Source organism: Ceratotherium simum, chromosome 29 (genome assembly GCF_057802395.1).
Source record: "Ceratotherium simum simum isolate JZ-2026a chromosome 29, ASM5780239v1, whole genome shotgun sequence".
Lineage (NCBI taxonomy): Eukaryota > Metazoa > Chordata > Mammalia > Perissodactyla > Rhinocerotidae > Ceratotherium > Ceratotherium simum.
Genome location: NC_141928.1, coordinates 34238883 through 34255038, shown reverse-complemented (window position 1 = coordinate 34255038; position 16156 = coordinate 34238883). Strand labels below are relative to the sequence as shown.

General features: G+C 39.8%; 2 protein-coding genes across 5 annotated transcripts in view; one reads left to right on the top strand and one right to left on the bottom strand.

Moving 5' to 3' along the window:
- The window catches only part of ERP44 (endoplasmic reticulum protein 44), an 83438-nt gene extending 82291 nt beyond the window's left edge, over positions 1 to 1147 (bottom strand). The window contains exon 1 of the mRNA XM_004423256.3: positions 948 to 1147. Coding sequence (XP_004423313.1) covers positions 948 to 1004 — 57 coding nt within the window. The 5' untranslated portion in view covers positions 1005 to 1147. The remainder of the gene's footprint in view (positions 1 to 947) is intronic.
- Positions 513 to 16156, top strand: part of INVS (inversin) — a 153355-nt gene continuing 137711 nt past the window's right edge. For 3 of the 4 annotated variants that reach the window (XM_087419402.1, XM_087419404.1, XM_087419400.1), the window contains exons 1-2: positions 1252 to 1576; positions 4937 to 5066. In XM_087419402.1, the coding sequence (XP_087275528.1) occupies positions 4961 to 5066 (106 nt within the window). In that variant the 5' untranslated portion in view covers positions 1252 to 1576; positions 4937 to 4960. Of the gene's footprint in view, positions 588 to 1251; positions 1577 to 4936; positions 5067 to 16156 lie in introns of those variants that run through there. The other variant, XM_087419401.1, reaches the window with a different exon arrangement.

Genomic DNA, 16156 nt, shown 5'->3' with positions numbered 1-16156 from the left:
TTTTGAGTTAATGTTCATCTTAAATTGGCTTTTAAAAAATCTATTACAATTAAAGTATTTTCAAATATTGTATTACAATAACAGCTCAATTAAAGGTTGGTCATTTTGCCATACGGAGCTAGTCCTTCACTTTTGTCTCAATTTGATCTGCAGCCTGGATTACTTAGGTTGCAAACTCAAGATGTACTTGGGAGGAAGAGGGACTGAGGAAAGATTCCTTTACAAGATAGGACAGAGCCGAGCAGGTGAGGAGTTAAGGAATGGGCGCATATGTATGCAGAAAACCTGCTTATTCTCAAATTAGGAACACTGAAAAACAATTCTGCCTAAATTTCGAGGGTCAGGGGGTCATAACATTTGAAGGAGGCCTTGAGCTGAGGCTTTCAGGTAATCACCGCCTCCACCCTTCAAACCTTTATTCCCCCAGTGGACACCAAACCAGTCTCCAGTTCCGGGTTCCCAACCAATCGCATCAAGCCACAACACAGGGCTCTGGCAGCCCGGGCACCGTTTCAGGGCTCTGGAGTGCTTCACACGACCCCAGCACCTGTCGGCCTCACACGCTTCCCAGAAGGAGGCGGCGGGAGGTAACAAGTCTATCCCCCGTCTTTTTCGATTCAGGCCACCCCCAGGTCCATGAGCCCTCGAGACTGAAGCCACCTCCGTACTCCGGGGGAAGGGGAAGCTCCTCGCCGAGACCCTCCCACGCAGCCTTCCCCCAGGGCTAGTTCTCCCGTTTGCAGGTCCCAACCTCCGACCGTGGGGCCTCGGCCCTGGGAAGGGCACAGACGGAGGCCGGGAGTGAAGGCAGCGGGAGAGGGTGCACTCCTCGCCACTGGAGGAAAAGATAAGAAAGCAGGGGTAGGGTCAGCTGTGTTCCACCTCGGCGAGGGCGGGAGGCCGTCCGTGCGTGTGTCGAAGGGTCTGTCATTCCTTCACTCACTTACCAGGAGCAGCAGGGAACATCTGAGGTCGGGTAAGGATAGGAAGACGGCAGGATGCATGGTAACGCTGGGGTCCGCGGCAGGGACAGGCGTTGGCGGCTGGGACTGGGCTGGGCTGGGTTAGGAAAGGGCTGGGCTCCGGGAGCCGGCGGCAGCGGAGGATCCTCCCAGCAGCGGCACCTCGTCCTCTCGACCCGGAGCTCCAGCGGCGAACACCCAGGACAACTTCCAGAGAGGCCTCGCAACCCTCACTTCCGGGTCCTGCCCACCTCGGAGCACAGCGGGAAATGTAGTCCTGCACCACTTTCGCCGAGCACATCATCGGGCATCCAGAACTCCTTTCCCATCAGGCTCTCGGCCTAGGTCCACCGAGTCCTCTGCGCGCGGGGCCCTGCGGGATCGAAAGGGCGGAGGGCGGGTGTACCTCAGTGTTTCAGAGGAGGGGAACTACAATTCCCAGAAGGCTGTGCGGTAGAGAGGCGCGGGCGGCCTTCGGAGGGGCTCCACTAGTTTCGGCTCCGTTGGGTTTGTCCCAGTCGGATGTAGTGTCCTGGCCTGCCGGGAGGGGCGGCCCAGTGGGGGTCGTGCCTCCTGGAGCCGCCCCCGGGACGTGAGTCCTGGAGGAGGCGAGGGTGAGTAGGAGGGGGCCTGGCTGGGGTGGCTCTGATCTATCTGCACTGCCTTGGCCCCAGCCTCAGACTCACGGCCCTCCTGGCCTGGGCTGTGGCCTGACCTCCATCAGTGGCCTCCTCGCCTGCTGCCTCTTCCTTCTGCGCTAGTTCCTGCATTATAAAGTTGGAGCCGCCTCTCAGGGCCTCAGTCGAATGAGTCAATGACTTATCCCTGCTTGTGTCTGTGGGCTCATTGTAAGGAGTAGATGTGGGAGACGATGGGAAAGCACGTCGTAAACTGAAAAGCTCAGTGCGAGAGTGGTTGTACTGATGCATGGATGGCTCCTATAGGATAATTCCGAAATTCGTTAGCCAAGAGTTGAAGATCTTAACCTGGCCCGAGTTAACTCTCCAGCCTCATCTACAAACACTCAGCCAAATCCACGTGCCCCAAATGGTAGCCACACAATCACTGCTAAGTACGCGGGAGGCATTCCGCTTTTTTGTGGTTCTCCCTACTCCTTGCCTTTGCTCCAGCTTTCCTGCTGCCTGGAATGGCCTTAACTCCTCTCTATCTGGAATGTCATCTCAAATGTCACCATCTCTGAGAACTTAGCAAACAACTAACCCTTTGATCCTAATCGGAATTACTCTTCCTTTGCTTGTAACTATAGCACCACTAGTTTGTACAGTTATAATTATTAGAGCATTTATTGCACTGGCTTGTTTTATAATTAATGTTGATGATACCTGTGCGTTTTATCGCACTTTATAATTAACAAAGTGGTTTTGATTTTCGTCTATAAAAATTATTTACAAATAATATTAGCGCTAAAAAAATTACATTTGAGCTAAAAAAAGGCCCTAGAGAATCACTTTCCCTGGGTGACAAAATCAGATAGTGGCAGAGCCAAGACTTTTAGTTAGGTCTCCTGTCTCCTACTCCAATGTCTGTGTCTCTATACCACCCATCTACCTCGCTGACAAAAGAGACAGAAACGGAGAATTAAAAAAGAGCAGAGACTCAAGAGTGTGAACTAGTTACTCCAAGAAATTAAACTTTGATTCTGCTCACCCTCTGGACTTGGCACTCAGTCTATGACTTTTCATTCAACAAACATTTACTGAACACCAACTATGTACCTGTTACCAAGAATTATGCTAAGAATGCTAAAAATTATGAGATGAAGTATATAGAAATATATGTAACTGAGATATAATTTTGAGAGTGTTTTTCAAAGGGTATGAAGAGTTTTTTTGTGATTCTGATGTGCCTAAAACTCTGATCACAGAATCTAAAATGACAAGTATTAGAGTTCAGAACAATGCCTAGCACATAATTGGTACTCAACTTGTTGAATGAATCAACATAGTTGACCTTTTTCATTTTTCACATTTTACAGAAAATCAGAGAGCTGAGGTAGCCTAAGGACATGCTGCTTGTTATTAACAGAACCTGGCCTAGAGCCCAAGTGCAATTATTCCTCTACTGTGTTTCCACTTCCACCCCAGTTTTGTAGCTTCTTTTGTCACTTTAATATAATCCTGCATATGACGGTGGTTTTTCTGACATGACAGACATGCTCAGACATGACAGAAGTGCCTCACAATGCTCATATTTTCTGCCAGCATGTTAACTCAAATTGTCAGCAAAATAAAGACATGAAGAGTTGACCTTTACCAAAATTAAGAAAATACTTTCACTCTAAGGCAGAACTTGAACCAATAATCCTTGTCAATGACAACAAAAGTATTAGCTCATCAGTAGTGATAAATTTATCTTACAAAACTCCCAGATCCTTGGGAGTCATCGAGATCAGAGTGACACTTTTTGGTGAAATTGGAAGAGGGCTTGCCTAACCATTTGGCAGCTCTTAACTGTAGCTGATTAACAGCTGCTCCCTCCAGATAGGTATGTATGCTGCAATTTGCAGTGATTCCCGTGACTCCCTGTGTTTGTTACACTTGTTACCTCCCTGGTCCTGATAGGCATTCAATTTTGGAACTTGGATGCAGCATGTTAGGTTTAGGAAGGAAATTTGAGGTCATTCATACAACTACCCCTCTTTCCTTGCCATCACATGGTTGAATTCTTCCTGCTACACTTCTGACATAATCCAGCCTCTGCTTAAACACTCTTATAATAGGGAACTCACTATTTCCCTATGCAGGTAATGCATTTCTAGAAGGTTCTAGCAAACCATATCAGAGTACCAGTCAGAACAAAATTTTTCTTAATGAAATATGGCTGATCCTACTGATGTGGGTTTTCTCAGTAAGATCCTAAGGTCAAGAGCTCAAGCTAGGTGTATTTTCCTGGTGACTGTAAGGAGAAAACAAATAAAAACTCCTTTTGTGGGCATGAGAGGAAGAAGTAGGTATCTTTTAATTTAGTGCTTAAATCTAGTTAATTATGACCTGACAATTAAGTTCAAATCATACTCATTTTGTGACTTGGTCATTACTTTTATTCCTAGTTCTAATGTTTAGTATTATGTAGGATCAAATTACCTGTATCAGAAATCACTGTGGCTTTTTTTTTTTTTTTTTTTGTGAGGAGATCAGCCCTGTGCTAACATCTGCCAATCCTCCTCTTTTTTTTGCTGAGGAAGACTGGCCCTGGGCTAACATCCGTGCCCATCTTCCTCCACTTTATGGGACGCGGCCACAGCATGGCTTGCCAAGCAGTGCGTTGGTGCACGCCTGGGATCCGAACCGGCGAACCCCGGGCCGCCGCAGCGGAGTGTGTGCACCTAACTGCTTGCGCCACCAGGCCAGCCCTCACTGTGGCTTTTGAGCCCTGTGCCAAATATTAAATACTGAGCTCTCTTTTTTCCTCAGATAGCCCCTGAGAAGGGTCTTAGAAGCACCTAACCCTCTTATTTTACGGATAAGCTGCTTATACAAGGGGTCACCAAGTTTGCCATATTATGGCAATTCTAGAACTAGGACTGTAGATGTTTTTAATCCTAGTCAAATATTTCTAGTAGACCATATTTATAGTATACCCACGTAGAGCTGATGAGGCAGGTTTTAGAAATGTTTCCTGGGCCGGCGCCGTGGCTTAGCGATTGGGTGCGCGCGCTCCGCTACTGGCGGCCCAGGTTCGGATCCTGGGCGTGCACCTACACGCCACTTCTCCAGCCATGCTGAGGCCGCATCCCACATACAGCAACTAGAAGGATGTGCAACTATGACATACAACTATCTACTGGGGCTTTGGGCGGGGGGAAGGAGGATTGGCAACAGATGTTAGCTCAGAGCGGGTCTTCCTCAGCAAAAAGAGGAGGATTATCACAGATGTTAGCTCAGGGCTGATCTTCCTCACAAAAAAAAAGAAATGTTTCCTGCATCTGCTCACGGTTTAAATCACTGTTTCAGGTTGCTCCAGTTGTTGAGAAGAGTATGAACAGGTCAGAGAACTTGCTCGTTACTGGTTCCTCGTTAGCGTCCCAAGTTCATGCTGCCGCTATTAATGGAGATAAGGGTGCTCTTCACAGGCTCATCATAGGTAAGCAGTCCCCTTCATTATAGAAACTTTAAAGATAACTCTTTGTCCTAAGGAAGTTTGTTAATCTTAGTTTTAATTTGCAATATACTTAGACATTTTAATGGAAATATATTCTTATTTACGTTTTGTTCCAAGACTTGCACAAAAAAGAAATTAAGTCCTGAAACTTAAAAATATGGATTAGGATCAGGTGAAAAGTATCTGAGAAATGTCTGTGTATTTGGCATTGAATCTGGTTGTATACTCTAAAGTGCTAAGAGAATTACTTCATCTTTGTAATAACAGAGATCTAGAATGAGATAGTAGATAATGATCTTTAACATTTAATATATACCCAAATTACTAAAGTTTACAAATAATTTAAATTTTAATGATTTAAAATTAATGCAGTGTTCTCCCTATCATTGATTCAATTGTTTGAAAGTGATTTAATGTTCTCCCTATGACTTATATATGGAGAAAGAGGTCTGATATAGAAGTTCTAGAAGGAGAGAATAAAGTGAATAGAGGAGAGGCAGTATTCAAGGACAAAATGGGTAAGAATTTTCCAGAATTGTAAAAACCACAAAGCCACATATTTGCAAGTCATTAATCCTTAAGAAAATAAATAAAATAAAAATTCACATTATTTATAATATTTATATATACTAGTATCTAGTGACATCATGATTGATGACTTGGGCTGCAAAATAAAGTCCACCCTACTTGAACTTCAATAATTGTTCTTTCAGAATTTATTTTCACCCTACATTTACAGTTTCTCTGGGAACTTCTGCCCATGCACCCTAACTTCTGGCTAGGCTTTCTATTCCCCTATATGCCAAGAATTTTGTCTTACTTTTCTCTATATATCTCTTCCCTCTCCTCTTTTCTATCTTCTACTGCTTACCCCTTCTCTACTAAACAAACTCCTACTCGTGTCCAAAGACAAAATTCTTTTGCCACACACTCTTTGAAGATTTCCCTTGTCTAGCAGAGACATTATTACTTAACACCTCAGCTTCACCTCAGCTACCTGCATTCAGTTACTCCCTGGAACTTGACATCTTCCAGCACCTCTGAAGCACTCATTCAAATATTCCACCATTCAACTAAAACTCTTTTACTTGCAGCTCACCTACTAATGAGAACAATAGTTTTTCAACCTCACTGAGACCTCCAACCCATTCTCTTCTCCAGTTTTGACCATCAGTCTCCTTCTGTCTTTACTTTCCTCCCTATTCAGCTCTGATTCCACGGTCTATTATTAAAATCTTTCTCTTGGAAAAATCCCCTTTTCTCCTCACCTATTGTACCTGGCTGTCTCAATCCAACTCTGGATGAACCTGATCCATCTACCTCTGCCAAGCCCTGAACAATTTCACCTGGCTGGAAGATTGGTAACACCCTAATTCATGATTACCCACTTCAAATAGGCACTCAGCACTTTCTGCTCATCATACCACATTTCTCCATATGAGTGTTTCATACCGTCTCACTCTACCGAAACCTCTGACTGCCCATTCTCCCTCCCTCCCTTCTCAGCTAACGCTTTAGCTTCCTACAGAAAATGAAGACATTAAACAGGAACTAGCTCATTTTTCAGCATGACATCTACAGATCACCCAACATCTGCACCCATCTTCTTCTCTCTTCCTGCTAAACCAGAGCAAATATCCCTTTTTGTTAGAGGTCAGTTCTTCCACACATGCTCTGTGTCCGTCCCTTTTTAAATTCTTAGGGACCTTGCTCCATTTTTTTTTTACCTCTGATTACTACATCTTCAGTCTTTTCTTCTATTCTGTATTCTTCCCATTAACAGTTAAACATGCTCTATTATCTCCATTATTTAAAAATCCCTTCCCTTTTCCTTCATCCCCATCTAGGTATTGCCCTGTCTCTTAACTTTCCTTCATAACTGTGTCAGTGCACAGGCTAAACTGCTGTAACAGCGACTTCAGTAAGATAGAAGTGTATTTCATTCTCACAATGGTACAAAGGGAAGCGGGCAGTCTAGGGTGGATAGACATCTCTGCTTCACAAAATCCTCCAGGGATGCAGCGAGGGCTTGGCTTTGCCCTTCTCAGCATGTGGCTTCCACCTCTGCGTCAAAGGCGGGTACTTTCATTGCAGTCATAGCCCAGCCAGCAGGAAGGGAGAAAGAGAGAGTGCAGGAAAGCAATTCGTCATTCAGGAGGTGAGCTGGACCTAGTCACCGAGCCATACCTAGGACAAAAGAGGCTAAAAAAAAAGTCTCTCCTTGGATGGTGTCATGACCAGCTAAAACTCAGGCTGCTCGGTTCCTAAAGAGAAGAATGAAGAGTGGATATTGGGGCAATTATCACTCTCTGTCACCAAAACCAAGCTTCTGGAGCCATCTGCACCCATTTCCCCACTTCTTTACCTCAATCTATGTTTTATTAAAAGAAAACAAAACATACTATCTTATTTTGAAATGTACGTATAGAGAAGTACATACAACTTGTATGTGCAGTTTAACAAATAAATCTAAAGCAAACATCCATGTAACCATCGCTAGGTCAAGGAACAGAACATTGTTCCCCTAGGAGCCCCTAATGCATCCTTCCCTCCCCCTTGGAGTAATTTGCTGTCTTGACTTTTATGGTAATACTTATATAGTATTTTTACCACCTAGATGTATATCTTAAACACTATAGATTAGTTTTGCCTTTTTTGGACTTTTTCTGCTAAATGTTCCTGTTTACTTCTACTGAAAATTGTGTATTCAGTTATGTCATTTTCCTGCTCAAAACTCTGTAATTGCTTCCCATTGTGCTTGGAATAAAATATAAAAGTGTACCTGTACCTCTTTCCCTCTCCAACCTCACCTTTCATCACTCTCTTACTAGAAAAACTTGCTTTCTTTCAGGTTCTCAAACCTGCCAAGCCCTTTTGCATCTCAGGGCTTCTGTCTGAAATACTACTCTCCCCATTCTCTGTCTGACTGACTCTTAATCATCCTTCAGATCTCAGCATTAAGGTCGCTTCTTCAAAGAGGCCTGCTCTAACCATCCAATCTCAGTGAAATTTATTCTTTGTGTTCTCTCTGGGAATTCTGCAGTTTTCCTTTGTAGAACTTGTCTCGGATTGTAACTGTATGTTTATACGTATGACTGTTTTAATGTCTCTCTCCTCTATAAGCTAGTAGCCTCTATGAGTGTAGACTAGGTCTGTTTAATTCATCACTATATCCACAAAATCCAGCATAGTACTGACACATGGTAGGCACATGAGCAATATTTGTTGAAGGAATGAGTAAACATTATAATCATTCTTTTAAATATCTTTCCTCCCAAGAAGTCAATAATCATTTTCAGGGCCGGGATTAAATGTGAATTGAGTTTAATTGAATTGGGAGGCAAGTTAGGACTAAATTCCATTGGAAAAATTCTTTTTAAAGGCAGAATACCTCAAGAAAACGTACCTTATAAATGAATTCTTTATTATTTTACTGAAAAATGTAACCTTCAAAGGAAACAAAACATGCAGTATATTGTAAATTAAAAACACTTATACAGGCTCATACAAATTAACTAATGTGTTACATAATAAAACTTGAAATATTCCTATAATTTTATATCCCCAAAGAAAAAAATCCTTAAAAGCAAAAAAGCAACCATGATGTGAAACCAGTATAGAGCTGATCAATTTATTTATAAATTGGTTCCTTATGTTTTCTATCATCTTGTTTAAGGAACCCCTTACTCATTACTGACTGAGCTGTAACACTGCTCATCTTTTAAGAATTCTGCCATTTTTGTCTTCTGCACAAAGACAATAATACCTTTGTTCTGTAGTATTTTCCAACATTTGTATATTCCTACTAAAATAATACTGTTTCATCTTAAATTTCAATGTATCTTGTACATTCTTTTGTATAGCATATGTGTGATGATCTCTAAATATACGCTACTTCTCTTTTCTAAACTAGTAACATAGTACTACAAATGAATTATTTTTTTTCTTCAATCTTTGCCCACCAACTGCTCAGTGAATTCATTCATTTTAGCATTTTCTGTTTTCCTTTCTCTGTTTCCATGGAGAAGTATGTCAGTGATGTGTTTGACTCCATGGAAACAGATGAGCATCTCTTTCTACATACACAGCTAATTAAATCGAACACTTTCTGTGCTACCCATTGTCCTAGAGGAGGAGTGAAGAGGCTTTCCCTGAATGAGACATCATCTTAGCAGCAATTCTTAGTGTTTAACCTAATACAATGGATTAATGTTTTAACATAACTCATTACATCCTAGATTCCGATGTATTAGGGCTCAGTCCTGGGCCCTAAAAACGTAAACATATATAGTAAAATCATTATATGCTATGGTTACCATTTATAGATATGTAGCTTTTTCTCTTAACATCCAAGTCAAATAATTTGATTGAATACCAGAGGCATAGTTGATAGAGTTTAGTAGATTCATTTTAATACTATACAATGTAGTGTAGTACAAAGGATGTGGATTTTAGAATCAGATAAACCTGAATTTTGAGTTCTGGCTTTGTCATTTATTGGCTGTATTACCTTGGCCAAGCCGCTTAATCTTTTTGAGCCTCAGTTTCCTCATCTGTAAACTATAGATTATAATACTCAGCTTGTGTGAGAGTTAAATGAGACAATGGCTGTAAAACACATAACATCGCACTTGACACATAGTAGACAATAAATAGAACCTTATTACTGTTATTGTTATATCAGGTTGGACTTACAGTAAGGTAATCCAGTCTCACATAGTTTCAGAAATGTCTCAAAATGAAAAAGCACTAAATGCTACAAAGAAGGATACTGTTTTCTTTGTGAAAACCAAACAAAATAATTTGTAAATATTCACAGTGTGTAGCGATTGATGTTGTCATTTCTGCTAACAGTGTTTGGGGTTGTTTGCAGTGGTAAAGTGACCATTCTGATCCTATTACACTTTTGTTGCCCTGTTCATGTTCTGAGCCAGTATAAATCTCTCTGAATCATTTTCTCTCTCTGTTTATAATGTCTCCTAACACAGTAGTTAGGTGTGGCAAGGAGCCTCATAAGTTGAGAGTAGTGGCTTATTTCAGGTTACTTCTCCCTTTGCCTCAACTCTGACCTTAAATGTTAGGGTCAATAAATGTTTTATAAATGCTTTCTTATTTACATATGTGTTTATAAATATACTTACATGTATATGCATCCATACTAATAACAGTAATAAAATCAGCCAACATTCATAAAGCTATGTTATATGTGCCACGCACTGTATTAAGTGTTTTGCAACTCATGAACTCATTTAATATCAGAACACTGCAAAGAGTTTTAGGTACTCTTATTACCCTCAATTCATAGGTGAGGAAACTGATGCACAGTGAGATTAAATAACTTGTCTAATGCATAGCAGAACTGAGATTGAAGCTTGGAAGTCTGATTTCAAAGCCCATGCTTTTAACTACTAAACTCTGGGGCCTCCATGTATGGGTAGATATTTCTGCATACACGTGCACATTCATATGTATGAATACCGAGAGAATGAGCAAGACAAGAAAGAAAGAACTGATTAGATCTAAACCTTGACTGATGAACTTAATGGTTATCTGGCTTGGATTTTTCTTAACTTTTTTTGTGCTACAGGCCCTTTTGGCAATCTGGTGACATTTATGGACTCCTCAGAAATATATTGTTAAGAGCTTAAATGTAATATATAGGAATCCAAAGTAAATCAGCTATATTGAAATATAGTTATCAAAGTATTTTAAAATTATGATATAGCAATATACCTGCAATCATTTTTTATTAACAAATAGCAAGATCCAGTGGCAGATCTAACACTTATGATAATTTCAAAATAGCAATGAGTGTAAATGATATTTTAGAATACCTCAACAATTATAATGAGATAATATGTAAAAATATTTTGTAAAATCTCAAGTGCCCTCAAAATATAATATGTCCCATGTTATTATTATTATTCTCACCTTATATGTTAGGACACTGAGACTCGGAAGTTAAGCAGTTTAGTTGCATAGCTAATAAATGCAAAGTTGAGACTCAAACCAGGTCATTTGATTATGAATCCTATATTCTTTCCATTGTTCCCATGTTGCCTCTAGAACAATAAGCAAATATTTTTTTAAATGACCACCATGCCTTCCCAAGATTGTGACAATACGAAAGGTGTGAAGTAAGAAGTGGGTGAAAGCAAATGAATACATCTTTGATGTAACACAAAGGTAACGTTTTAGAACAAGCAAATAAGATAGCAGTAGAGAATGCTGGATTTACTTGTGTTGGACAGTATGGCACTATAGCTACTGTATAGGCTGGCGCAACTGTCACTACAAGTGACAGTCATTTTCTCTACCTGCTAGAGTTGGAGCTCTGGTTTCTGCACATACTGTCCATTAACCGTACAGACTCTTCTGCTTCAACTAGCCTTAAAATAACTGAATGAAGTAGAGCAGTGGCTTTCCAGTCGTGGTTCCAGCTCAGCTTTCTGAGCTAGGTTCGGACTGAGCACATGCAGAATGCCAGTCCCAGTGAAGCAAGCACCAATTTGTCATGGATTAGAGGCTATCTTCACAGTTGCCAGAATAATTAAAACAACACAGCACACCAGCCAGCTGCATCCTATATTAGCTGTTCCTGATAGCAATGCAAATTTAAGTGCCTTGCCATCCAGTGAATGTTAGTTTACATCATAAGCCCTACATTTGTACAACGTGTTGCAGTTACACGTCCAGACAATAAGTCATTTCACTTGATCATCAAAATAAGCTGTTGTGTAGATGGACAGGTGTTGGCTCAATGTTATAACTGAGGCAACTAAAGAGGGGAGTAAGTAGGTGGGTAGATAAAGACACAGACCTCTCTCAGTTGCTCTCTTAAAGCCAGGAAGCCCAGAACCTGATGAGACCCTCACTACTTAGCAACAGCCATAAAGCCACTATCCTCCTAAAGCTACTCAAAAGAGGACCCGAGTAAGGCTGGATGCAGCTTTTTCGAATCATGAATAGGAGATGCATGCTTTCAATTTCCTCACATACACAAATTTTGGCTTATAGGCACAACATATTGGGTGGGGGTGACATAACCCAATTAAATCTTCTCTGTCGGGAAGTATAAATACTAGTCACACAAAAACACAAGTATGTCAGGGATTAAAGAGAAGGCTTGAAGTTTCCCCATATTTTACAGCACGCTTGGGAAGAGCATAGCAATTGGTCTAATGTTCTGTGTTCTAGGAGGTAGAGGTACCTGTTAACCCCGTGGTGCTGACTTTATTTGGCTCTGAGAAGCCTAATCAGTTAGGATTATCCCAATATGTGATGACTGCCTCCATTTCTCAACGTTAGTTCTTATGACCACAGTTCCTAAATCCTGTCCCTTACTAAAGCTTCCAAGGAGGAATCCCACTCTAGGGGGAAACTATAATAGGAATTACCATTATCTTGCTAGGTACTACTATCTTTGCTTAACACTAACAAATAAGATGCTGGTAGAGAATGCCCTTTAATCATGAAAGACACCTTGAGACTAGCCCTGTTACAGCATGTTCTCTGTAAGTATCACTTTGACTCTCGAAGGGCTCAAACGATAAAAGGAACAGGCTACCTGTAATATGTTTTAGTTCTGTTGATGAGTTTGAGTTTAAATGAGTCCTTATCTATAAATGCAGTAATAGAATCTCTGGAATCTTCTGGATTATATATTGGTGGCCCTTGTTGAGAGAGTAATACCTAGCACTGTTTTACCACTGAGAAGACTTGTGCACAGGGGCTTCTAGTGTCAGATATGTTGAATCAAATGCAAAACTTGCCTCCATCTTCAAAACCAAGAATCTGAAAAAGAACACCTGTCTCCTCTAGGAGTTACACACAATCTGAATATATTTGTAAGGATCTTTCAAATTTCAAGAGCAGAGACCTTTCTTGCTCTATTACCAGGATACATGGAAACGTGGATTAGCGAAGTGCCTTATTTGAGAAGCTCTAAAGTACTTCTGGGTCCCAATTTAAATATATTTAAGTATATTTTGAAATATTTAGAACTAAAACAGTAGCTTAGTTTCAGGCACGAAACAACTCAGACAAAAATGTGACACCTTCTCTTTCTTCAGCTAGCATTTATATTTCCCCAAAGAAAATATTTCATTTGGTCAGCTTTCTTTTCCATTAGCAGAGTTCATGCCAAAACACCTTAAAAGTAACTGGCTTCCCTCATGCTCAACTCGTATATGATTACCCTCAGCTAGTTTATTAATACCTAGTCACTGTCTGTGATGAAAGGAGCAAAATTTTTTCACTTAAAGTGCATGGCAGGTGCCATGGTATCTTTTGTTGTTTTTTTGAGGTAAAGTTTATTGAGGTATAATATTAGTAAATCAGTAAGTTTCACCTCTTTTAGTATGCAGTTATTTAATTATGACAAATATATAGTCATGTAATCACCACCACAATCAAGATATAGAACAATTCTATCACATCCCAAAATTCCCCTGTGTCCCTTTATAGTCAGTCCCTCCCCACATCCCAGCCCCTGGTAACCACCCTCTGTTTTCTTTTTTCTGTATAGTTTTCCCTGTTCTGGAATGCTATGTAAATGAATCAGACAGTTTGTACCCCTTGTAACTGAGTTCTTTACTTAGCATAATGCATTTGAAATTTTTCCATGTTGTTGAGTGAATCAGTAGTTCATTCCTTTTTGTTGCTGAGTAGTATTCCATATGGATGTACTACAGTTTCTTTATCATTCTCCAGTTGAAGGACAGTGAGATGTTTCCGGTTTTCAGCAATTATGAATGAAGCTTCCATAAACGTCCAAATACAGGTTTTTATGTGAAGATAAGCTTTCATGCTTTTATTTCTCCTGAGTGCACACCTAGGAGAGAGATTATTGGGACATGTAGTAAGTGTATATTTACCTTTATAAGAAACCGACAGTTTTCTATAGCGGCTATACAGTGACGTCTGAGAGTTCTAGTTGTTCTGCATCCTCACCAGCGTTTACTATTGTCAGGTGTGGTTTTGGTTTTGTTTTAGCCATTCTAATAGATGTGTAATGGCGTCACATTGTGGTTTGAATTTGCACTTCCCTGTGTGTTAATGATGTTGAGCATCTTTTCATATGCTTATTTGATGAAATGTCTATTCAAACCTTTTAATTTCATTATCTTTTAACTATTTACTTGTAAGAATTCCTTTTTCTGGATAGAAAGCTTTCTCAGATATGTGTTTTGCAAATTAAAACTACCATACGATCCAGCTATTCCACTACTTGATATTTATCCAAAGAACATGAAAATACCAATGCATAAAGATACATGCACCCCTGTGTTCATTGCAGCATTATTCACAATAGCCAAGACTTGGAGGCAACCTAAGTGCCCATCAAGGGACGAATGGATAAAGAAGATGTGGTGTATATGCACGATGGAATACTACTCAGCCATAAGAAACGATGAAATCCAGCCATTCGTGACAACATGGATGGACATTGAGGGTATTATGCAAAGTGAAATAAGTCAGAGAGAGAAGGTCAAATACCGTATGATCTCACTCATAAGTAGAAGATAAAAACAACAACAAACAAACACATAGAGACAGAGATTGGGTTGGTGGTTACCAGAGGGGACAAGGGGAGGGAGGAGGGCGAAAGGGATGATAAGGCACATGCGTGTGGTGATAGATTGTAATTAGTATTTGGGTGGTGAACATGAGAACATGATGTAATCTATGCAGAAATAGAAGTACAATGATGTACACCTGAAATTTATACAATGTTATAAACCAGTGTTACCGCAATAAAAAATATATATAATAAAAAATATATATATATATAAAATTAAAAAAAGATATGTGTTTTGCAAATATTTTCTCTCATTTTGTGGCTTGTCTTTTTATTTTCTTAGTGTCTTTCAAATAGAGTTTTTAATTTGGATGAAATCCAATTTATCAATTTTTTTATGGATTGTTCTCTGGTATCATATTTAAGAAATCTTTGCCTAAAGCAATGTTACAGAGATTTTCATGTTTGTTTGCTTTAAAAGTTTTATATAGTTATAGAGGTTTTCACATTTAAGTTTTTGATTGACTTTTGTGTATGGTGAAAAGTATAGGTTGTAAATTTTTGGTTTATTTGGTTTTTGGTTTTGCATATAGATGTCCAAGTTTTCCAGCACCATTTGTTTGAGAGATTATCTGTTGGTTTGCCTTTGCACTTGTGTCAAAAATCAACTGATCATATATATGGGTCTATTTCTGTACTCTCGATTCTGTTCTGTTGAACTATGTGTCTATTTTTTGCCATTTAACTTAAATTGTGAATTTATGGGCATAAAATTATTTATAATATTCCCTTCTTTTTCTTCTTCTTTTTTTTATAATTTTATTTATTTATTTATTTTTCCCCCAAAGCCCCCGTAGATAGTTGTATTTCATAGCTGCACAGCCTTCTAGTTGCTGTATGTGGGACACGGGCTCAGCATGGCTGGAGAAGCGGTGCGTCGGTGCGCGCCTGGGATCCGAACCCAGGCCGCCAGCAGCAGAGCGGGCGCACTTAAGTGCTAAGCCACGGGGCTGGCCCCTTTATTTTTCTTTTAATGTCTGCAGGCTCTGTAGTGATGTCCCCATTTGCATTCCTGATACTGGAAATTTCTATCTGCTCTGTTTTTAATGATCAATCTGATCAGAGACTTATCAATTTTATTGATATTTTCCAAGAACCAACTTTTAGCTTTATTGATTTTTCCCTAGTGTTTTTCTGATTTTAATTTCATTGATCTCTGCTCTTATCTTTGTTATGTACTTCCTCTGCTTGTTTTGGGTTAAATTTGCTCTTCTTTTTTTAGTGTCCTAAGGTTGAAAGTATAGATCATTGATTTGAAACTATTCTTCTATTCTAATACACGTATTCAATGCTGTATATTTTCTTCTAAGTCCCCCTCATGTGTAGGGTAGGAACCTTAGAACAGTATTTTTATTTTCATTCATTTAATTATGATTTTTAATTTCCCTTGAGATTTTCTCTTTAAACCATGGATTATTTATGTATTGTTTAATTCCCAAATATTTAGTGATTTTCCAATATCTTTCTGTTACTGATTTCCAGTTTAATTACA